The 24,849-nt window shown below is 42.4% G+C and overlaps 2 protein-coding genes across 2 annotated transcripts in view; both read right to left on the reverse strand.

The window, feature by feature from the left end:
* Nucleotides 1–11,249, reverse strand: part of LOC143956233 (uncharacterized) — an 89,848-nt gene extending 78,599 nt beyond the window's left edge. Inside the window, exon 1 of the mRNA XM_077466412.1 lies at nt 7,767–11,249. The gene's annotated coding sequence lies outside the window, so the exon portion shown is untranslated. The remainder of the gene's footprint in view (nt 1–7,766) is intronic.
* The window catches only part of LOC143955186 (uncharacterized), a 141,960-nt gene continuing 117,873 nt past the window's right edge, over nt 763–24,849 (reverse strand). Inside the window, 12 exon segments of the mRNA XM_077465277.1 lie at nt 763–2,459; nt 5,306–5,444; nt 5,560–5,748; nt 5,871–5,987; nt 6,478–6,611; nt 13,227–13,343; nt 13,346–14,938; nt 17,822–17,963; nt 18,090–18,239; nt 18,356–18,453; nt 18,570–18,711; nt 18,780–18,948. Of these exon segments, the coding sequence (XP_077321403.1) occupies nt 1,060–2,459; nt 5,306–5,444; nt 5,560–5,748; nt 5,871–5,987; nt 6,478–6,611; nt 13,227–13,343; nt 13,346–14,938; nt 17,822–17,963; nt 18,090–18,239; nt 18,356–18,453; nt 18,570–18,711; nt 18,780–18,948 (4,390 nt within the window). The 3' untranslated portion in view covers nt 763–1,059.

Raw genomic sequence — 24,849 nt, forward strand, 5'->3', positions numbered from 1 at the left:
ATACTGCATGCAAGAAATATCTTATTACATTAACATATGACAGCTCCCCATTTCCTAAAAACTTGTGGCAGACAAATAAAATCTTCAAAAGACTCACCATCCCTCTTAAAAAATACCTTGGGGTGCTTCCTCACCAAAATGTGGTCATTTTGTGGGTGCCATTACTGGCAAAAATACAGGATAGGTAGCCAGGAAATTTAATGCATAATTTATGCCCCTTGGAAGAATGAATGTACTCCTTGTATTTGGGGCCCCTCAATGCATGTAGGCTGGAAAAAAGCCTCACACATGTGGTATCACCATACTTGGGAGGCGTAGCAGAATGTGTTTTGAGGTATACGTATAAGTATGCCCATACTGCATGCAAGAAATATCTTATTACATTAACATTTGACAGCTCCCCATTTCCCATAACCTTGTGGCAGACAAATAAAATCATCAAAAGACTCACCATACCTCTTAAAAAATACTTTGGGGTATTTTCTCACCAAAATGTGGTCATTTTGTGGGTGCCATTACTGTCCTGAGGCCCCAGGGCCTCCGAAAATGGGATAGGTAGCCAGGAAATGTGATGTATAATTTATGCCCCTTGAAAGAATGAAGGTGCTCCTTGGATTTGAGGCAGAATATATTTTGGCCTAAATTTATGAAGAATGGTTATTTTGTTTGCAAAATTTTATAAACAAAAAATGAACTTTTTTTCTTTTATACAGTAAAAGTGATGAAGAAACGCAACCAAAAGAAAGCTCTATCAGTCTCAAAAAAATGATATAACGTTTATTTTGGGTACAGTGTTGCAGAGTAATTATCAGTCAAAAGATCATGGTTCTAAATAATCTATTTGTATGGTGCACTCTGTGTGAGTGCGGGACCGAGTCAGCACTGTATGTTTTTAGAGGATCGTATTACTATAATTTACTCACTATGAGGGTAGATCCATCAAAATGTACCTTAAAAACATGAGAATATTTTTGAGTCCCCCCCCCACCTCTTTGGTGTGCAATAAAAAAATTCTCTAACTGAAACATTTCCCGCATGCCAAACACAAATGAGGAACACTCATGTGAATCTGACGAGAGTGAGAGTATTTTTCTGAATGAAACTTTTCCCGCACTCTGAACATGAATAAGGACGTTCAATTTTGTGAATCCTCTGGCATCTAAGAAGTATTACTTTCGGGGTGAAGCATTTCCCACACTCTGAACATAGTTATAGACGCTCACCCATGTGAGTTCTCTGGTGTCTAAGAAGGTCTCCTTTCTGAGTGAAACATTTCCCACACTCTGAACATGAAAAGGGGCGTTTACCTGTGTGAATTTTCTGATGTTGAAGAAGGTTTCCTTTCTGAATGAAACATTTCCCGCACTCTGAACATAAGTATGGACGCTCCCCTGTGTGAATTCTCTGATGTTTAAGAAGGCATCCTTCCTGAGTGAAACATTTCCCGCACTCTGAACATGAATAGGGACGCTCACCTGTGTGACATCTCTGGTGTCTAATAAGACTTTTTTTCTCAGTGAAAGATTTCCCGCACTCTGAACATGAATAAGGATTCTCACCCGTGTGACTTCTTTGATGTATAAGAAGTTTTTTCTTAGCAGTGAAATATTTCCCACACTCTGAACATGAAAAGGGACGCTCACCTGTGTGAGATCTCTGGTGTGTAAGAAGGTCTCCTTTCTGAGTGAAACATTTTACGCACTCTGAACATGAATATGGACGCTCTCCTGTGTGACACCTCTGGTGTCTAAAAAGACTTCTTTTCTCAGTGAAACATTTCCCGCACTCAGGACATGAATATGGACTCTCACCTGTGTGAATTACCTGATGTTTTAGAAGACTTTCTTTTTGAATGAAACATTTTCCGCACTCTGAACAAGAATATGGGCGCTCGCCTGTATGAATTTTCTGATGTTTACCAAGGTGTCCTTTCTGAATAAAACATTTCCCACACTCTGAACATGAATAGGGACGATCACCTGTGTGAATTCTCTGATGATTTAATAGGCTTTCTTTCCGAATGAAACTTTTCCCGCACTCTGAACATGAATATGGGCGCTCACCTGTGTGAATTATCTCATGATTAACAAGGTTTGCTTTCCGAATGAAACATTTCCCGCAATCTGAACATGAATATGGACGCTGATCTGTGTGACATATTTGGTGTCTAATAAGACTTCTTTTTTCAGAGAAACATTTCCCGCACTCTGAACATGAATAGGTACCCTCACCAGTGTGACTTTTCTCATGCCTAAGAAGGTCCCTGTTTTCTGTGAAAGATTTCCCACACACTGAACATGACAATGAAGTCTCTTCTGTGTGATCTCCTTCCTGCCCTGAAGAAGATTCCTCGGGAATAGACGGATCTATTAAAGTATTTCTCCTGTGAGATCTTAGAGTCCTGGGATGTGATTTATCAGAAGGTTCCTCAGACGTATTCCGGACATTATGGTCATCTGCTGAGAAACAATTTTACAATAAATGTTAGAAGAATTTTTGGAACCTTTCAGGAGTCATAGATGTAGATTGATCTTTGTCATGCAAGTGGGTGCAGAAGAGAGAGCAAAATACACAAACCAGAAAAAAGATATAAGGAACCTCAAACCACACTGGGTGACATTGTTACTGTTAAAAAAGGAGATGGACCTCCCTTCGCCTCATTAATAAGAAATACAACATATTGAAGAACAGAGATGGACCTTTCATATGGTGTACAGTATCTCCTCCTCATTTGTTGGGAACATGACGTTATATTGAGGAATGGAGATGGACCTTTCATATGATGTACAGTATCTCCTCCTCATTTGTTGGGAACATGACGTTATATTGAGGAATGGAGATGGGCCTTTCATATGGTGTACAGTATCTCCTCCTCATTTGTAGGGAACATGACGTTATATTGAGGAATGGAGATGGACCTTTCATATGGTGTACAGTATCTCCTCCTCATTTGTTGGGGACATGACGTTATATTGAGGAATGGAGATGGATCTTTCATATGGTGTACAGTATCTCCTCCTCATTTGTTGGGAACATGACGTTATATGGAGGAATGGAGATGGACCTTTCATATGGTGTACAGTATCTCCTCCTCATTTGTTGGGAACATGACGTTATATTGAGGAATGGAGATGGACCTTTCATATGGTGTACAGTATCTCCTCCTCATTTGTAGGGAACATAAGGTTATATTGAGGAATGGAGATGGAGCTTTCATATGGTGTACAGTATCTCCTCCTCATTTGTTGGGAACATGACGTTATATGGAGGAATGGAGATGGAGCTTTCATATGGTGTACAGTATCTCCTCCTCATTTGTTGGGAACATGACATTATATTGAGGAATGGAGATGGAGCTTTCATATGGTGTACAGTATCTCCTCCTCATTTGTTGGGAACATGACATTATATTGAGGAATGGAGATGGAGCTTTCATATGGTGTACAGTATCTCCTCCTCATTTGTTGGGAACATGACATTATATTGAGGAATGGAGATGGACCTTTCATATGGTGTACAGTATCTCCTCCTCATTTGTTGGGAACATGACATTATATTGAGGAATGGAGATGGAGCTTTCATATGGTGTACAGTATCTCCTCCTCATTTGTTGGGAACATGACGTTATATTGAGGAATGGAGATGGACCTTTCATATGATGTACAGTATCTCCTCCTCATTTGTTGGGAACATGACGTTATATTGAGGAATGGAGATGGGCCTTTCATATGGTGTACAGTATCTCCTCCTCATTTGTTGGGAACATGACGTTATATTGAGGAATGGAGATGGACCTTTCATATGGTGTACAGTATCTCCTCCTCATTTGTTGGGAACATGACGTTATATTGAGGAATGGAGATGGACCTTTCATATGGTGTACAGTATCTCCTCCTCATTTGTAGGGAACATGACGTTATATTGAGGAATGGAGATGGACCTTTCATATGGTGTACAGTATCTCCTCCTCATTTGTAGGGAACATGAGGTTATATTGAGGAGTGGAGATGGAGCTTTCATATGGTGTACAGTATCTCCTCCTCATTTGTTGGGAACATGACGTTATATTGAGGAATGGAGATGGACCTTTCATATGGTGTACAGTATCTCCTCCTCATTTGTTGGGAACATGACGTTATATTGAGGAATGGAGATGGACCTTTCATATGGTGTACAGTATCTCCTCCTCATTTGTTGGGAACATGACGTTATATTGAGGAATGGAGATGGACCTTTCATATGGTGTACAGTATCTCCTCCTCATTTGTTGGGAACATGACGTTATATTGAGGAATGGAGATGGGCCTTTCATATGGTGTACAGTATCTCCTCCTCATTTGTAGGGAACATGACGTTATATTGAGGAATGGAGATGGACCTTTCATATGGTGTACAGTATCTCCTCCTCATTTGTAGGGAACATGAGGTTATATTGAGGAGTGGAGATGGAGCTTTCATATGGTGTACAGTATCTCCTCCTCATTTGTTGGGAACATGACGTTATATTGAGGAATGGAGATGGACCTTTCATATGGTGTACAATATTCTCCTCCTCATTTGTTGGGAACATGACGTTATATTGAGGAATGGAGATGGACCTTTCATATGGTGTACAATATCTCCTCCTCATTTGTTGGGAACATGACGTTATATGGAGGAATGGAGATGGACCTTTCATATGGTGTACAGTATCTCCTCCTCATTTGTTGGAAACATTGGGCAGTGTGGTAAATATATATATAACTTTTTCCGATAATGACTACAGATGATTTTTTCATATAGTGTGCAATACCCACAATACATTGTGTGGTGGGGCAGGTACATCGATGATGTTTTTACTGTCAGTAATAAGGTTCCTCAGTCTTTCCTGTACAGAAGGATGTGATGTTCTCCACTTTGAACAAGAACGGTACAGATTGCAAGTCATTGGAAGAAAAAAAGGTTTCACCTCTGTATACGGAAGGGGTGCTTTGTTTTTAGAGCTGTGCAGATGAGGGATTGTCTGGTTCTCGATGACTCAGTATATTATTAAAAAATTAGTGGATTGGTTTTTTATTACTAAAAATTGTAGGAAGAACATTGTAGAATGTTGATCTGGGGAAATGTCTGAATGTCTATTGGGATCAGTATCTCTTTGAATATAAAGAAGATTAGGCCAACCTGTATATTGGTATTCTACTGTCCTGTGGATCAACTGCCTCTTTGAAACCTTTTTCTTTAGGGTGACTTATATAGACATAACTTTATACTCATAGAAGTAAAATAAAAATGTGAACTGTTTCTGCATTTAGTGTTGATTACTTACTTGTGTCCATATGTAGAGAAGATTCCTCCTGTTTACTTTTCATAATCATCTCCTCCTCCTCCATAGACTGCTGATCTCCACTCACCAACCTCTCTTCTTCTTCTTTGTCCTCAACCTTAATGTCTTTTTGTTTTTCATCCTAAAACCCAAAAATTATAAAAATACTTTTATAAAAAAGAACAAGAGATTTAATGAAAGAATGTTCTCTCATAGCTTAGAATATATTTGAGTTCTAATTCCTCCGTCCCACCTACCTGATGATGGTGAGGGATGGTGTGATCCTCCTGTGTGGAATCCCGGGAATACAGAGGATCACCCTCCTCCATAGACTGCTGAGCTCCACTCATCAGTGTCTCTTCTTCTTCCTCTTTCCTCTGCGGATCCCCAAACATCTCTTCTTTTTCCACTTTAACCTCAACTTTGATGTGTTTCAGTTCTGCATCCTAAAGCACAAATATGATAGAATGGATTTGTAAAAATAAAGAAAATAGATGACAGAAGAATGTTATCTCGAAGCTTAGAATTATACAACGTATTTGAGTTCTAATTGCTCAGTCCCACCTACCTGATGATGGTGGGGGATGGTGTGACCTTCCTGTGTGGAATCCCGGGAATACAGAGGACGGGGACATCTCTCTGGTGGGTTCCCATTACTGGATCCATCTGTAGGAAACACACACACTGACTGAATACATTGTTTCTATGTGTTTATCAGATGATGGGGGATCTAGGTGGAGCCTCCGTACTGCTCTCTCCTTTACAATAAAGTCTCCTCTTACCCGGTGATGTGAGGGGCAGCTGATTGTCCATCATGACGTCCTTGTAGAGATCCTTGTGTCCTTCTAAATACTCCCACTCCTCCATGGAGAAATAGACAGTGACATCCTGACACCTTATAGGAATTGAAGAGAATCATTGACCATGTATGATGGAGGATATGTAGACATGTAGACATGACATCTGCATATGTAGACACATGTTCTGTGTGCACAGTGGACTGGTAAACGTCCATATTGTGAGCCCCGTCATATTAGTGTCACTGAACACTACATGTACTGTGCACATAGGTCTGGGGGCAGCTGTGCTGTGATTGGTGTTCAAGATCACGTGAATCAAGCAGGACAATTAGATTATGGTGAGGTGCCAAAGAGAATCAACAATCCTCCGCTAACATACTGTGAGGTATAGAATTGCATCATCATTTCCACCAAATCACAAAAATCTGGAGATTTATCCCTTATTCCATGTAATGTAGGGATGTTCATTCCTTCTGCTGCCTGGATTAAAACTTCTTCCTCCCCATATCCTGATCCAGAGAAGACACGGTGTTAGGGTTGCCACCTGTCCAGGATTCACCCAGACAGTTCGGGTTTTGAATCATGTGTCCGGGTTTCAGTCCACCTGAAACCCGGACACATGATTCAGACCAGGCTGTGGCTCCCCAAGTGACCCAGATAGTCATACACAAATCTGTTGCCGCTGCGGGCAGCTGTTTGAGGTCAGGTTCGGCATCACTGAAGGGTGGGTTGATGATGTCAGCAAGAGTAATTTGGCCGCACCCACTGGTGCGCTCTGTGCGCTACATTACTACTCTCCTTGGGGCACGCAAATATATCCCAGGTCTTTTATAATCCTATAGTGTTTACAGAAAAAAAGAAACAAAAAATTGCCCTGTGCCGCAAAAGTGTTCGGGTTTGGCTTGAAGAAAAGGTGGCAACCCTACACGGTGTCCATTATCTCACAGTGATGAGAGCCAACAACCCCGAGACAGCTTTATGGAGGATAGATAAATGGTTCTATATTTAGGATGTACACGGTCTATAAACCAGAGGCTCTGGATGGAGAGTTGGATAAATGGTTCTATATTTAGGATGTACACGGTCTATAAACCAGAGGCTCTGGATGGACAGTTGGATAAATGGCTCTATATTTAGGATGTATCCGGTCTATAAACCAGAGGCTCTGGATGGACAGTTGGATAAATGGTTCTATATTTAGGATGTATCCGGTCTATAAACCAGAGGCTCTGGATGGACAGTTGGATAAATGGTTCTATATTTAGGATGTATCCAATCTATAAACCAGAGGCTCTGGATGGACAGTTGGATAAATGGCTCTATATTTAGGATGTATCTGGTCTATAAACCAGAGGCTCTGGATGGACAGTTGGATAAATGGCTCTATATTTAGGATGTATCCGGTCTATAAACCAGAGGCTCTGGATGGACAGTTGGATAAATGGTTCTATATTTAGGATGTATCCGGTCTATAAACTAGAGGCTCTGGATGGACAGTTGGATGAACGGCTCTATATTTAGGATTTATCTGTGTACATATTAAAATAGCGTAACCGTATCTGCTGAATTTAAAGGCATTTACAGTGACTATGGAGGAAGAGGACGGACATGACGGGGGGGGGGGGGAGGGTTACTGGCTGTAAATGTAAAACAATTCTTATTACCTTCTCTGCTGCCAGTTGCAGGAATATTGCTCTATACTTCCTACATACTTTCCTCGTTCTGGGTACTTCCTGTCTGTAGATGACACCACTTCCTATCTGTAGACGACACCACTTCCTGTTTGTAGAAGCCATCACTTCCTGTGTGTATCATCTATCACTTCCTGTTTTTGCGTTCCACTGAGAAAAAGTGAGACCCCCACCTTGTGGAGAAAATATAAAGTGCATCCAATGTTTTTTAATACTTTGCTGCTTCGTGGTTGGCGCTGCAGTTTTGTTTCTTGATATGACATACGATTAAAAAATAAAAAATAAAACAATGAAAAAAAAAATGTTTAAATAATTTTAGTTGTATGTTAAAATTTTAATTTTAATTTGTATTTTAAAATACATAGAAGTATGAATTAACAACGAAATACAACATTGTTTTGAAAAAAGCGTACATTATATTTATATCTATAAATTACGACCCAGCTTGAAGCAGAAGTTCTTCAGCACTAAAAATACTTCAGAATTTTTTTTTGTCTTAGGTGGTGTTATTTTAGGCCTTTTTTATTATCCGCTATAAGCAAACATTTGTTTTTGAGTTTCAAACATTCCTTTTATGAAAACTTAAGCAGCATAGTTGGTGTCAGTGGAATAAAATAAGTTCAATTGCTGGTGTTAATAGAATAAACAAATTGCCATTGTTGGTGTCAACGGAATAAAATAAACCACATCAATGGTGTCAGTGGAATAAAATAAGCCTCATTGTTGGTGTCAGTGGGATAAAATAAGCAAACATTTGTTTTTGAGTTTTAAACATTCCTTTTATGAACACTTAAGCAGTTAGGTGTAGTTGGTGTCAGTGGAATAAAATACGTTCAATAAACAAATTGCCATTGTTGGTGTCAACTGAATAAAATAAACCACATCAATGGATAAAATAAACCTCATTGTTGGTGTCAGTGGGATAAAATAAACCTCATTGTTGGTGTCAGTGGGATAAAATAAGCCTCATTGTTGGTATCAGTGGGATAAAAACAGTCCAATTGCTGGTGTCAGTGGGATAGAATAATTTCTATTCTTGGTGTCAGTGGGATAGAATAAGTTCCATCATTAGTGTAAGTTAAATAAAATAATCGTCATTGTTGGTGTCAGTGGGATAGAATAAACCCCATCTTTGGTGTTAGTGGGATAAATAAGTCCCATTGTTGGTGTCAGTTGGATAGAATAAGTCACATCATTGGTGTGATAAAATCCACTATATTACTAAAAATATTGGGACGCCTGCCTTTACACGCACATGAACTTTCATGGCATCCCAGTCTGAAGCCTCGTCCACACGATCGGATTTTCGGCAGTGTGCGATGACAGACTGTTGGCCTAAAATCCAGCCGTTAGTACGCTCCATCGGACAATTGTCCAACTTTCCGCCAACAAACGTTGGATGGCAGGCTAGTAAATTTTCGGCAGACAATGGTCTGTTGTCAGATTTTCGTCTCTCGTTGGTCGTATTCAGCCGTCATGGGTTGAGGAACCTTCAGCCTCGGAGACTCCCAGATGCGCCATGTTTACTTTCAGGTCATGAGGTCTCAGCATGACGATCCAAGATGGAGACCTCGAACAGCAATGCGTCCTCCTCTCCAGAGCGGAGACTCCTCCCCCTGCTAACGGATTGGTGCAAAAGTTCTTTGGGAACTGTGGCGCCCGCCTTCTTCGGGCCGCGGCGCCAAAACTGTAATGGAGTCCATTTTGGAGCCTGTATTAACCCTCACAGCGATGGCGGGAAGCGTCAAAAGACCAGGCCGGTCCTCTCCCCTGAGCAACGAGTCTTGGTGGTTCTTCCCCAAATCGTCACATCGTAGTAGTATAGTACGCACGACAACACAGTCTATAAGAAGGGTGCATTTTACTTGCCACCTTCCCATGGAGCCAGCCAAAATCCCAATGGGGGTGAAGCCGGATGCCATGGGTGACTGCTGCAAGGACAACGCCTTAGCCCCATGTCTGGCGCCAAATGTAGCAAGGTCTCTGGCCTTGTCCAGGGCAAAGATAGCTGACCTCCTTTGATATGTGGTGGGTTGTGAGGCATAGTGGGTGCAAAGATGGTGAAAGTCATTGGGAACCAGACACTTCTAACACAAACAGTTCCTTCAGCTTCACTACAACTGATTCTTCAACTCTGAGCTCCCGGTCTCTCTCTGGACCCTCTGATTCACTGACCTTTGAGTCCTCCAATCTTTACGGTGGTATCTCTCTCAAGGGTCACCCCCGCTTCCCTGCTGGGTCCCCTAGCTTGGCACTTCAGATACTCCTCAAGCTTCACCCCTGCTGACCGGCTCGGTCCCTGGCTTGGCACACAAGGCTGCTCTGCAAGCATCACCTTCACTGGTTGGCTCCCTGACTTGATCACCGCGTGATGTTTCCCGATATTCCACCATGCCCGTTCGGCGAGAATACGGCTCCGGTACTTGCTTCAGTTACTCACCATAGTCCCTGGTAAAGGTGGTTGTGCCCTTCGTGGTGACAGCTTCCCTTCTACCTCCGACCACGACAGGTTCTCCGGCCGGCAGAACCGTCACGTTTGGTTGGATTACAAGCCACAATCCCAACCCTGCTCTGCCCTCTTCCTTCTGGATAGGCCCTCACACAGCCTGGCAGCCGGATTCCCCCTGGATAGGCCCAATCTCCGGCTTAGGGGCCCAGGGCAGAGGACACACGTCCACCCAGACAGCTGTCCAGGTGGCACAGAACATAGATCACCTGACCTCACCCGAATATTAATGTTCTCCCAGCAGGCCAAGGGATTCAAGAAAACCCCTGCCCATTGGCTGAGATACCCCATATACCCATAACCTGACCCTGCGTTTCCCTTCTTGTGTCTAGTACCCCCAAGTGCCCGGCCACCAAGCAGTAGAAGAGAAAAGTGCAACAAGACCAAACTTGGGGAGAAATCAATGGATCTCTATCAATCAACCAGGATAACTACTACTGTCAAGTACATTTGTGAGGAGCTCCCTGCCTAAGCTACAGGGTTCTACAGATGACCGCGCAATTGTCATTCAAAGTATGACAGGGCTGAAAGCTGAAAATTAGCCTGGGCAGGAAGGGGGTAAAAGTGCTGGTAGGCAAGTGCTTAATTGGGTTGTGTGAAAGTTATAGCGTCTACAAACTATGGGATATATACTGGAATTTACGCAGCTATAGATGCTATACTGGTAATGGCGGCGATCAGTGACTTATAGTGCGACTGTGGCAGCCAATAGGCGACGCTGGCTGGGAGGTACACTAACTGACACCTATACTGATACTAATACAGTGATCAGTGTTAATACTGTACACTGTACTAATGACCCTGGTTGGGAAGGGGTTAACATCTAGGGGTCAACTGTGTGCCGCTTTTACTCCACCGTTTGTTATTTCCCCCTGCTTTGCAGGGAGAAGAAACAGCCAGATCAGACTGAAAATGTTGAAAAAAATAAGTTTTTCTTAATTTCTGTTAGAAAATGTTGTAAATTTTTTTTATTTTTTCTCCTTCACTGATGTGCACTGATGAGGAGGCAGTAATATGCAGCACTTATGGGCACTGATAGGCTGCACTGATTAGGAGGGACTGATGGGCACTGATGATGAGGCAAAGTTGGACAATGAGGAGGGGGCACTAATACGCAGCACTTGTGGGCACTGATGAGGAGGCACTGATATGCAGCACTTATGGGCACTGATAGGCTGCACTGATATGCAGCACTTATGGGCACTGATATGCAGCACTTATGGGCACTGATAGGCTGCACTGATATGCAGCACTTATGGGCACTGATAGGCTGCACTAATTAGGAGGGACTGATGGGCACTGGTGATGAGGCAAAGTTGGACAATAATGAGGAGGCACTAATACGCAGCACTTATGGGCACTGATAAGGAGGCACTCATATGCAGCACTTATGGGCACTGATAGGCTGCACTGATGAGTAAGCAATGTTGGGCAATGATGTGGAGGCACTAATGGGCACTGAGTTGGCACTGATGAGGAGACACTAATATGCGGCACTTATAGGCTGCACTGATAAGGAGGCACTTATGGGCACTGATAGGCTGCACTGATGAGGAGGCACTGATGTGGAGGCACTAATATGCAGCACTTATGGGCACTGATGAGGAGGCACTAATGAGTTGGCACTGATAAGGAGGGACTAATGGGCACTGATGAGTTGGCACTGATGAGGAGGAACTAATATGCAGCACTTATAGGCTGCACTGATGAGGAGGCGCTGATTAGAAGGCAATGATGAGGATGTATTAATATGCAGCATTTATGTGCACCGATAGGCTGCACTGAGGAGGCAATGTTGGACATTGATGAGGAGGCACTAATATGCAGCACTTATGGGCACTGAAGAGGAGGCACTAATATACAATACTTATGGGCACTAATAGGCTGCACTGATTAGGAAGGACTGATGGGCACTGATGAGGAGGCACTGATGAGGCGACAATGATGATGAGGCAATGATGAGGAGGCACTAATATGCAGCACTTATGGGCACCAATAGGCTGCACTGATGAGGAGGCAAAGTTGGAGACTGATGAGGCGGCACTAATATGCAGCACTTATGGGCATTGATAGGCTGCACTGATGGGCGCTGATGAAGAGGGACTGATAGGCTGCACTGATGAGGAGGCAATGTTGGGCAATGATGTGGAGGCACTAATATGCAGCACTTATGGGCACTGATGAGTTGGCACTGATAAGGAGGGACTACTGGGCATGGATGAGGGACTAATGGGCACTGATGAGGAGGAACTAATTTGCGGCACTTATGAAGAGGGACTGATCGCCACTGATGGGGAGGCACTAATATGCAACACTTATGGGCACCGATAGACTGCACTGATAGACAGCACTGATGGGAAGCCTTTATGGGCACTGATTGGCATCACTGATGGCACTGCATGGATAATCCACATACTGATTATCAGCACAGACCCCACTCAGGAGAGCCACTTACCAGCTCTCCACTACTCACGGACTGTCAGTGTGAACAGAGGAAAGCCGATAGCTGGCACTTCCTGGTTGCACTGTGATTGGACACAGCTGATCACATGGTAAAGAGCATACGTCATAAGCTCTTTACTGTGAACGGAGATGCGGGGTGGACCACCGATCGGCGCTCTGTGTCCAGTCAGAACAACGAAACCCCCGCCCGGCTGTCATTGTGCTATAGGTCGTGCGGGAAAGGTGTTAAAGAGATCTGAGAAGAGAGTATTGGAAAGTGCGGAGCGTTCTTGTTTATTTCAGAAAATCTGAATTAATGATTAACAAATAAATAAACAAAGCTAGAATCTACATCAAATCTTATATAACTGAAAAAAAATAAAACTATAAATGCATTCATTATTGGATGGACCAATGAAAAGCCGGCTTCTTCCGTGAAACATCAAAAGTACAATTTCCCGCACTCTGAACATGAACGCTTCAACTTGTGTGAATTATTTGGTGTATAACAAGGTGTCCTTTTACACTGAAAGATTTCCCGCACCCTGAACATAAATACGGACGCTCAGCTATGTGAATTAGCTGGTGTATAACAAGATGAATTTTGCACTGAAAAGTTTCCCGCACTCTGAACATGAATAGGGACGTTCACCCGTGTGAATTCTCTGATGTGTACAAAGGTCTCTGTTCAGAATAAAGCATTTCCCGCACTCTGTACATGACTAAGGACGCTCATTTGCGTGAAGGCTCTGGTGTCTAAGAAAATTTGCTTTATAATTGAAACGTTTCCCACACTCTGAACACGAATAGGGACGCTCACCCGTGTGACTTCTCTGGTGTTCAAGAAGGGCTCTTTTCTGAGCGAAACATTTCCCGCACTCCGAACATGAATATGGAAGCTCGTCAGTGTGAATTTTCTGATGTTTAAGCAAGTCTCTGTTGTGAATGAAACATTTCCCACACTCTGAACACGAATAGGGACGCTCACCCGTGTGAATCTTCTGGTGCTTTAGAAGTGAAGATTTCTGACTGAAAAAGTTCCCGCACTCGGAACACGAATAGGGGCGCTCACCAGTATGAATTGTCTGATGTCTAACAAGGCCACTTTGATTGATGAAAGATTTCCCGCACTCTGAACACGAATAGGGACGCTCACCCGTGTGAATCTTCAGGTGCATTAGAAGTGAATATTTGTGGCCGAAACATTTCCTACACTCAGAACACGAATAGGGACGCTCACCCGTGTGACTTCTCTGATGTGCAAGAAGGATTCCTTTCTGAATGAAACATTTTCCACACTCTGAACATGAATAGGGAAACACACGCCTGTGAGTCCTCTGATGTGTACGAAGGTCTCTGTTATCAACGTAACATTTCCCGCACTCTGAACATGAATATGGACGCTCACTTTTGTGAGTTTTCTGGTGTTGAAGAAGGTTTCCTTTCTGAGTGAAACCCCTCCCACACTCTGAACATGAAAAGGGACGCTCACCTGTATGAATTCTCTGATGTGCAAGAAGGCTTGCATTATGAAGGAAACATTTCTCGCACTCTGAACATGAATAGGGACGCTCGGCTGTGTGAATTTTCTGATGTGTACGAAGGTCTCTGTTCAGAATAAAGGATTTTCCGCACTCTGAACATGAATAGGGGCGCACACCTGTGTGAAGTTTCTGGTGTCTAAGAAAACTTGCTTTACGATTGAAATGTTTCCCGCACTCTGAACACGAATAGGGACGTTCACCAGTATGACTTCTCTGATGTTCAAGAAAGAGTCCTTTCTGAATGAAACATTTCCCGCACTCTGAACATGAATATGGATGCTGCTTGATTGTGTGACTTTTCTTGTGCCTAAAAAGTGCTCCGTATTCTGTGAAACATTTCCCGCACACTGAACATGACAATGAACTCTCTTCTGTGGGAACTCCTTCATGGATTGAAGAAGATTCCTTGGGAATAGAAGGATCTATTGAGGTATCTGTAGTGTGAGATCCTATAGTCTTGGTGTGTGATCCATCAGAAGATTCCTCAGGATTAGAGGGATCCATTGATCTCCCTAATTGGGAAGGTCTGGGATGTATATTTGGAGTAACGGGATTTCCTCCTGGAGAATATTGTACAATGTTATTATCTTCTGCTTTATAATCTGGAGATACAATGAGATGTTCCTCAGAGGTATTCCGGACATTGTGTCCACCTGTTGGGAAACAATTTACCATTAAATGTTATAACCTTCCATTCAGGAGTCATATATGTTGGTCCTTCACCAAATAGTCTATAAGAGCTCCGGCATGGATTTGGGGGCAATTAGAAGAGAAAAATATGAATACAAACCAAGCGAAAGTGTCCAGAGCTCCAAACACAAAGTGCACAGTGCTATGTCTCTTCTGTTCTCGTGTGCAAAATTCTCAGACAGAGTTTAATAAAAATGTTCTCATTGTGTTTGGTGCAGTGGACAGTTTATTTTTTGTTTTATTGAATCACTTTCATGTTGGAAATTAAGAAAGGAGATGGACTTTCCTCCACCTCATTTGTTAAAAACATGACGTTATATTGAGGAATGGAGATGGACCTTTCATATGGAGTACAGTATCTCCTCCTCATTTGTTGGGAAATTCCACAATAAATTTTATTTTCTAAACTTTGAATTCAGAAGTCATATATGTTGGTCTAGCACTAAAATGTGTATAGTAAGAGTTCTGGCATGGAAGTGGGGGCAATTAGAGCAGAAAAATACAAATACAAACCAGATAAAGTATAAAATACACTCAAATTACACTGGAGTAAGATTTTGAGGAGTATATTGAGGAATGGAGATGGACCTTTCATATGGTGTACAGTATCTCCTCCTCATTTGTTGGGAACATGACGTTATATTGAGGAATGGAGATGGACCTTTCATATGGTGTACAGTATCTCCTCCTCATTTGTTGGGAACATGACATTATATTGAGGAATGGAGAAGGACCTTTCATATGGTGTACAGTATCTCCTCCTCATTTGTTGGGAACATGACGTTATATTGAGGAATGGAGAAGGACCTTTCATATGGTGTACAGTATCTCCTCCTCATTTGTTGGGAACATGACGTTATATTGAGGAATGGAGATGGACCTTTCATATGGTGTACAGTATCTCCTCCTCATTTGTTGGGAACATAACATTATATTGAGGAATGGAGAAGGACCTTTCATATGGTGTACAGTATCTCCTCCTCATTTGTTGGGAACATGACGTTATATTGAGGAATGGAGATGGACCTTTCATATGGTGTACAGTATCTCCTCCTCATTTGTTGGGAACATGACGTTATATTGAGGAATGGAGATGGACCTTTCATATGGTGTACAGGATCTCCTCCTCATTTGTTGGGAACATGACGTTATATTGAGGAATGGAGATGGACCTTTCATATGGTGTACAGTATCTCCTCCTCATTTGTTGGGAACGTGACGTTATATTGAGGAATGGAGAAGGACCTTTCATATGGTATACAGTATCTCCTCCTCATTTGTTGGGAACATGACGTTATATTGAGGAATGGAGATGGACCTTTCATATGGTGTACAGTATCTCCCCCTCATTTGTTGGGAACATGACGTTATATTGAGGAATGGAGATGGACCTTTCATATGGTGTACAGTTTCTCCTCCTCATTTGTTGGGAACATGACGTTATATTGAGGAATGGAGATGGACCTTTCATATGGTGTACAGTTTCTCCTCCTCATTTGTTGGGAACATGACGTTATATTGAGGAATGGAGATGGACCTTTCATATGGTGTACAGTATCTGCTCCTCATTTGTTGGGAACATGACGTTATACTGAGGAATGGAGATGGACCTTTCATATGGTGTACAGTTTCTCCTCCTCATTTGTTGGGAACATGACGTTATATTGAGGAATGGAGATGGACCTTTCATATGGTGTACAGGATCTCCTCCTCATTTGTTGGGAACATGACATTATATTGAGGAATGGAGATGGACCTTTCATATGGTGTACAGTATCTCCCCCTCATTTGTTGGGAACATGACGTTATATTGAGGAATGGAGATGGACCTTTCATATGGTGTACAGTTTCTCCTCCTCATTTGTTGGGAACATGACGTTATATTGAGGAATGGAGATGGACCTTTCATATGGTGTACAGTTTCTCCTCCTCATTTGTTGGGAACATGACGTTATATTGAGGAATGGAGATGGACCTTTCATATGGTGTACAGTATCTGCTCCTCATTTGTTGGGAACATGATGTTATATTGAGATATCAATTCTTTTGATGAGGACTAGAGATGATTCTTTTATATGGTATACAATATAAACAATAGATTGGGCAGTGGGGTAGATACGTTGATGACGTTCTTACTGTTAGCAGTTAAGCATTCTCAGTCTTTCCTGTACAGAAGGATATGATGCTCTTTATTTTGAATATGGGCAGCACAAATTGCGCATATTTGGAAAAAAAAAAAAGTTTCACCTCTGTATACGGAACTGGTGTGTTTTTTTTTGTTTTTTTTAGGGTTGTACAGATGGGGAGCAGCTTGGTCCTCGAGGGCTCAGTATATTACTGAGAAAAGACAGGGAGTGTTTCTTATTACAAAAATGTAAAATAGTAATTCTTGTAGGAAGTGAACTGATTAACTTGGCATTTGGGATCAGAAAGGATTTGGTTTAACTTGAAAGAATACCAAGCCAAGCTTTATATGGGTATTCTGCCTTCTCCTGGATCAACATTTATATTTTTTTCTTATTTACCTCCTTGGGTGAATTCGATGGACATATACCTTTTCTGAAGTGATGAGACAATGTAAATACATCGTTTATACGAGGGATGAGACTAGGATTCACAGCAATAAAGGATTTGCATAAAACTCTGGCTGTTATTGTTAGCTTAACGGACAAATTGATTGTCTTATTTGCCCATCGGCTGAAACTAATCCCCTTTTTTTTGGGTGACTTTGATAGACATACAGTATATGTTTCCTCAACTATGTAGCAATGTAAATAAATACTTTATACTCACAAAAGCAAAATGAAAATGTAAACTGTTTCTACGTTGGTGGTTTTTTTACTTACTTGTGTACATATGTAAAGAAGATTCCTCCAGTTTAACTTTCATAATCATCTCCCCCTCCTCCATAAACTGCTGATCTCCACTCACCAACCTCTCTTCTTCTTCCCATTTAATCTCAACTTTGATGTCTTTCGGTTCTTCACCCTGAACCCCAAATACGATAGAATACATTTGTAAAAAAAAAAAAAAAAAGGAATAAAAGATTACATACTGTTAAACAATTTCAAAGTTGTAGAATTATTTTGGAGTTCTATGTCTGAGCCCATCTACCTGATTATGGCGTGAATAGTTGTGATCTTCCTTTATGGAATCCCAGGTGTACAGAGGACCATCATCCTCCAAAGACTGTTCATTTCCCCTCACCAACATCTCCTCTTCTTCCTTTTTAAACTCAACTTTGATTCCTTTAAGTTCTTCACCCTAAACCACAAAGATGATAGGATAGATTTCTGAAAAAAGCAAGAGATTACATAGAAGAATGTCCTTTCATAGCTTAAAAAATTATTCTGGTGCTCTAGTTGCTCCATTCCACCTACCTGATAAGGTTGTGCATAGTTGTGATCTTCCTGTATGGAATCCCAGGAATACAGAGGACGGGGGGATGTCTCTGGTGGGTTCCCATTACTGGATCCATCTGTAGGAAACACACACACTGACTGAATACATTGTTTCTATGTGTTTATCAGATGATGGGGGATCTAGGTGGAGCCTCCGTACTGCTCTCTCCTTTACAATAAAGTCTCCTCTTACCCGGTGATGTGAGGGGCGGCTGATTGTCCATCATGACGTCCTTGTAGAGATCCTTGTGTCCTTCTAAATACTCCCACTCCTCCATGGAGAAATAGACAGTGACATCCTGACACCTTATAGGAACCTGACACACACAATGATACAGTCACCATTCAGACACATCCCTTGTCTGTTACTGGATAATGTCCCAGAATTCCCACCACCGCTCACCTCTCCTGCCAGCAGCTCAATGATCTTGTTTATGACTTCTGGAATCTTCTTGGCACTGGTTACCTCTGTTGTCAGGCAGTGAGGTGGAAGCACTGTGATGGGTGATGTCTTGTGAAGACGACTGTTGGGTGGTAATAGGCTGACTGCATAGTTTACTTTTTTTTTAATCCTGTGTAAAGAGAGAAAGTAACAATTATCACTACAGCCTTCCTAGACTCCTCCTCACCTTCTATTGATCTATACAGGACTCTCCTCTCTGACCAAAAAACATAAAAATTACAGAACATTAAAAAAAAAAAAAAAAGTTCTCAGTTTCTGTTATAAGTTTTGCAAATAAATAATCTTTCGTCATAAATGTAGGCCAGAATGTATTGTGCTACATCTCTTTGGTAAAAATAACCCAAATCAATGTATAACATAGAGTACTGTGTGTGAAATCTATAGTCTTCAAACTATAGGATAATTGATCAATCCTGATGTACTGATCCCACAGCACAGGCATACTTATAATTACAAAAACACATTTGCTATGTCTCCTGAGTATTGGGATACCACATGTGTGAGAATTATTTACAGCCTGGATGCATAAAGAGGCCCAAAATCCAAGGAGCACATTTGGGCTTTCAAGGAGCATAAATTCCACATCTACCTTCCTGACTACCTATCACATTTTTGGAGGCCCTTAAACACCAGGACAGTGGCAACATTTAGAATGACCCCATTTTGGAAAGCAAACACTCCAAGGTATTTTTCTCTTCTAGCACCTACCTAGGAAGGTGCTACATTTAACAAAAGCGTCAGTTTGAGAATATATTTCTCACACACAGCATGGACGTACTTAAAATTACAGCCCAAGACACAATCTGCTACTCATTCTGAGTATGGCGATACCACGTGTGGGAATTTTTCACCGACGGGGCTGATTATATACTGTACGTTATATCTTGTGTATCACACAAATCAACCAATCGTATAAAGACCAATGTACTGTAATGGTCACCTCTATATGAGTGCTCAGGGGATATAGCTTAGTGTAGCTTCACCTATAGCAGTTCCAGGGTGTGGTGTAGACTGGTGACTCACAGGAACATAGTCAGCTGAGCATGCAGATGGGTCAGTTCAGGCGACAGGCAAATACATGGTCATCAAGCAGGCAAAGGATTGGACCAGGAAACATGCAAAAATGTGGTCAATAGACAGGCCAGATTCATAACAGTTGGCAGGTAGAGGCAACAATGCACTGGTTTGGCATTAATCAGGAACACTGTTGCTGAATTATACTGGTCGGGTGACACTGGGACTGATTTAGTGACAATGAGGAACGCTGAAGCTGGCTTACACTGGTGTAGTGATTCTGCTACTGATGTGGCTGTGATTAGGGACAATAGGACTGGAGTGGCAGTAATCAGGGACAATTGGACTGGTATAGTGATGATCAGGGATAATATGACTGGTGTGGAGGTGATCAGGGACACTATGGCTGGTATGGTGGTGATCAGGGACACTGTGACTGGTGTGGCGGGGGATCAGGCACACTGTGACTGGTGTGGCGGGGGATCAGGCACACTGTGACTGGTGTGGCGGGGGATCAGGCACACTGTGACTGGTGTGGCGGGGGATCAGGCACACTGTGACTGGTGTGGTGGGGGATCAGGCACACTGTGACTGGTGTGGCGGGGGATCAGGCACACTGTGACTGGTGTGGCGGGGGATCAGGCACACTGTGACTGGTGTGGCGGGGGATCAGGCACACTGTGACTGGTGTGGCGGGGGATCAGGCACACTGTGACTGGTGTGGCGGGAATCGGGGACACTGTGACTGGTGTGGCGGGGATCGAGGACACTGTGACTGGTGTGGCGGGGATCGGGGACACTGTGACTGGTGTAGCGGGGATCGGGGACACTGTGACTGGTGTGGTGATCAGGGACAATATGACTGGTGTGGCGGTGATCAGGGACAATATGACTGGCGTGGCGGTGATCAGGGACAATATGACTGGCGTGGCGGTGATCAGGGACATTGATTGGTGTGGCGGTGATCAGGGACATTGAGTGGTGTGGCGGTGATCAGGGACATTGAGTGGTTAGTGGATTGGATCGTATATTGGTTCTATATTTAGGATGTATCCGGTCTATAAACCAGAGGCTCTGGATGGACAGTTGGATAAATGGTTCTATATTTAGGATGTATCCGGTCTATAAACCAGAGGCTCTGGATGGACAGTTGGATAAATGGCTCTATATTTAGGATGTTTCCGGTCTATAAACCAGAGGCTCTGGATGGACAGTTGGATAAATGGTTCTATATTTAGGATGTATCTGGTCTATAAACCAGAGGCTCTGGATGGACAGTTGGATAAATGGCTCTATATTTAGGATGTATCCGGTCTATAAACCAGAGGCTCTGGATGGACAGTTGGATAAATGGCTCTATATTTAGGATGTATCGGTGTATTTGTTGGAGATAAAAGACATCACGGTAATTATGGAGGAAGAGGATGGACATGACGGGGGTTTACTGGGTGTAAATATGAAATAACATCTTATTACCTTCTCTGCTGCCGGTTGCAGGAATATCTCCCTCCACTTCCTGAAAGTTTTCACTGCTGGAGGAACATCCTGCCTTTAGAAGACTATTGGTTTGAAGATGACATCACTTCCTGTCTCTGCGTTCCACTGACAATAAATGAGATCCCCACCTTGTGGAGAAAATTAAAACTGCACCCTTGTTTTTTTTGTTTACAAGCTATTTTTTATTGGGTACAAAAATCTTTTGTCATATGCCATAAAAAGTACAATACAGGTAGTTTACACATAAGGACGATCAAAATATATATATCATGTGATTGTTGATAGGTATATTTTGTTTTAGTAAGTTAACATGTTACATTAATCTCTATGATTGTTATTAGAGATGAGCCGAACACCCCCCCCCCCCCCCCAGGTTCGGTTTGCATCCAGAACATGCGAATAGGCAAAAAATTAGTTCGAACACGCGATTACCGTTAAAGTCTATGGGACACGAACGTGAAAAATCAAAAGTGCTAATTTTAAGACTTATATGCATGGTATTTTCATAAAGTGTTTGGGGACCCGGGTCCTGCCACAGGGGACATGTATCATTGCAAAAAAATAAAAAAGTTTTAAAAACGCTGTTTTTTTGGGAGCAGTGATTTTAATAATGCTTAAAGTGAACCAATAAAAGTGTAATATTCCTTTAAATTTCCCACCTGGGGGGTGTCTATAGTATGCCTGTAAAGGGGCGCATGTTTCCTGTTTTTAGAACAGTCTGACAGCAAAATTACATTTCTAAAGGAAAAAAAAGTCATTTAAAACGATTGAAAATGAAAGAGAACTGCACTCATGATGCCACATCCATAAATCATAAGGGAGAAAAAAAGGGACACTAGAAAAAGTAACCAAGGTCGGACTTTTAAGGCAAGGAATCAATCATGGTATAATTACAGTATTCAAAAAGATTAGAAAATAATATGAAAATGATACAATTTATACAATGAGCCCTTGTGCATCTACGCAGGATCTATGTAAGTAAGCTGTGTGAAGTTGGCACCCCATGTTTGTATAACCTAAATAAAAATATACCATTTGTTTGTGCCGCGTTTGTGCTGATTTGTGCCGCAAAAATTTGCATTTGTGGCGGTTCGGTTTCTGAGACATTCAATTTAATGCAAGCCCCGCCCACTTTACACCTCATATTGCTGAATTTTAAAAACAAACGCGTTATTCGCTTGTGCTGCAAAAATAAACATTTGTGCAGCTTTGGTCGCGGAGATATTGTGCGTTATAGTTGCTGCAACCCCGTCCACTTTGCACCCCATATTGCTGAATTTTAAAAACAAACACGTTATTTGTTTGTGCAGCGTTTGTGCTGGTTTGTGCCGCAAAAATAAATGTTTGTGCCACGTAGGTTGCGGATATATTGTGCGTTATAGTTGCTGCAACCCTGCCCACTTTGCACCCCATATTGCTGAATTTTAAAAACAAACGTGTTATTCATTTGTGCTGGTCTTTGCCACAAAATAAACGTTTGTGCACTTTGGTTGCGGAGATATTGTGTGTTATAGTTGCTGCAACCCCGCCCACTTTGCACCCCATATTGCTGAATTTTAAAAACAAACACGTTATTCATTTGTGCCGTGTTTGTGCTGGTTTGTGCCGCAAAAATAAACGTTTGTGCCACCTTGGTTGCAGATGTATTGTGCGTTATAGTTGCTGCAACCCCGCCCACTTTGCACCCCATATTGCTGAATTTTAAAAACAAACGTGTTATTCGTTTGTGCCACGTTTGTGCTGGTTTGTGCCGCAAAAATAAACGTTTGTGCCACCTTGGTTGCAGATGTATTGTGTGTTATAGTTGCTGCAACCCCACCCACTTTGCACCCCATATTGCTGAATTTTAAAAACAAATCCGTTATTCATTTGTGCTGCATTTGTGCTGGTTTGTGCCGCAAAAATAAACATTTGTGCAGCTTTGGTTGCGGAGATGTTGTGCGTTATAGTTGCTGCAACCCCTGCCCACTTTGCACCCCATTTTGCTGAATTTTAAAAACAAAAGGAAGCTCTGGAAGCTTGAAGCAAATGATGCAAATCTTGGAAGGCAGAAAGTCGCAGGAAAGTAGCTGCAGATACCCGGGAGTAGAGCCAAACAGGAGACAGGAGCGTAGTCACAAGGATAGCCGGGCTCGGTAGCAGGCAGCCAGCAAGGTACAAAGACATCAGGCAGGAGCAGGGTCAAATAGGAAGCCGGGATCAGGAACCGATAATCAGAAGTGTAGGAGAGTGCAGCAGCAAGGTAAGGTTCATCAACAGGTAACATGCAGGTAACAACAGGATACAGGTGCAGGAACAGCTGAGTAGCCCATTATGTTTTACCTTTGCAGGAAAATAAAGAGGATGTAAACCCATCAGGGTTGACTTCCTCTTTAAAGTAGCTGTAAACCCATTACAACCATTTTAACCTACAGGTAAGCCTAGATTAAGGTTTACCTGTTGGTGCAAGAAATATCTCCCAAACCTAAAAGGTTTAGGAGATATTTGCAGAAATAGCGGCACCGATGTCTACGGCGCATGCGCCATAGACAGATATATATATGGCAAAAAGAAAAGGTGTAAAAGAAAGAAGGAAAAATGGTCTTCTGGTTATTCTTCATAAAAAATTGGTAGGGCTGCAGAAATTAAAGATCAATTCCTCGATTAATCGATTAATTTTTTTGATCGATCAAAATTATTTTGAATGGTACTCATCACTCCTCCGGCTAACGAAAGGAAGGGGGAGGAGTCCGGTGACGTTGAAGTTCTGATTGAACGCAACGTGTACGGGGGAAGGAGCTACGCATGATGTCACCCGCTGTTGCTATATGGAACTAACACGATTGTCGGCTTTACACGCTGTGTTTTTATCTTCTTTATGTGAGTAGTTTGTGTTTGAACACAAAAATTAAATCTTATACTTAAAGTGGTGTTGCCACCAAAAAAATAAAACTACTTAAAATTCGTAAAAAAAATCAAAAAAAAATAATTGGCAAAAAAAAAAATTTTTACTCACCTCTAAATATCGGTTGCTAGGGGGTCCCTCGTAGTCTGCCTTCTTCATTGCCCGGGCTGGTGACATCACTTCCCCTCGCGCCGCACATTCACCTGGGACCTGTCATGTGTCCCAGGTGACTGTACGGCGTATCACGGCGCCCTGCGCCGCTCGCGCATGCGCAGTGGGTGCCCGGCTGTGAAGCCACAGCCGGGTGCCCACAGTATGCATTACGGCGCCACGAGCGGAGCGGGGAGCGAGGGGGGGGCTTCGTTCCCCCGCATCGCTGGACCCTGGGGCAGGTAAGTGTCCGATTATTAAAAGCCAGCAGCTGCAGTATTTGTAGCTGCTGACTTTTAATTTTTTTTTTTTAGGGGGTACCCCACTTTAAGCGATGAGCACTTAGATCTTTTCTTTCTACCCATGACCTGGCATCCTTGTTGAGATCTAAGGAGACGTGAGAGAAGTTTATGGTCCGTGTTAACTCTTTTGATACCCGCTTGCATGACCACCTGTTTGCACAGG

The sequence above is a fragment of the Lithobates pipiens genome, unplaced genomic scaffold (genome assembly GCF_037356315.1).
Source record: "Lithobates pipiens isolate NorthernLeopardFrog02 unplaced genomic scaffold, aLitPip1_a1.2 Scaffold_35, whole genome shotgun sequence".
Taxonomy (NCBI): Eukaryota; Metazoa; Chordata; class Amphibia; order Anura; family Ranidae; genus Lithobates; species Lithobates pipiens.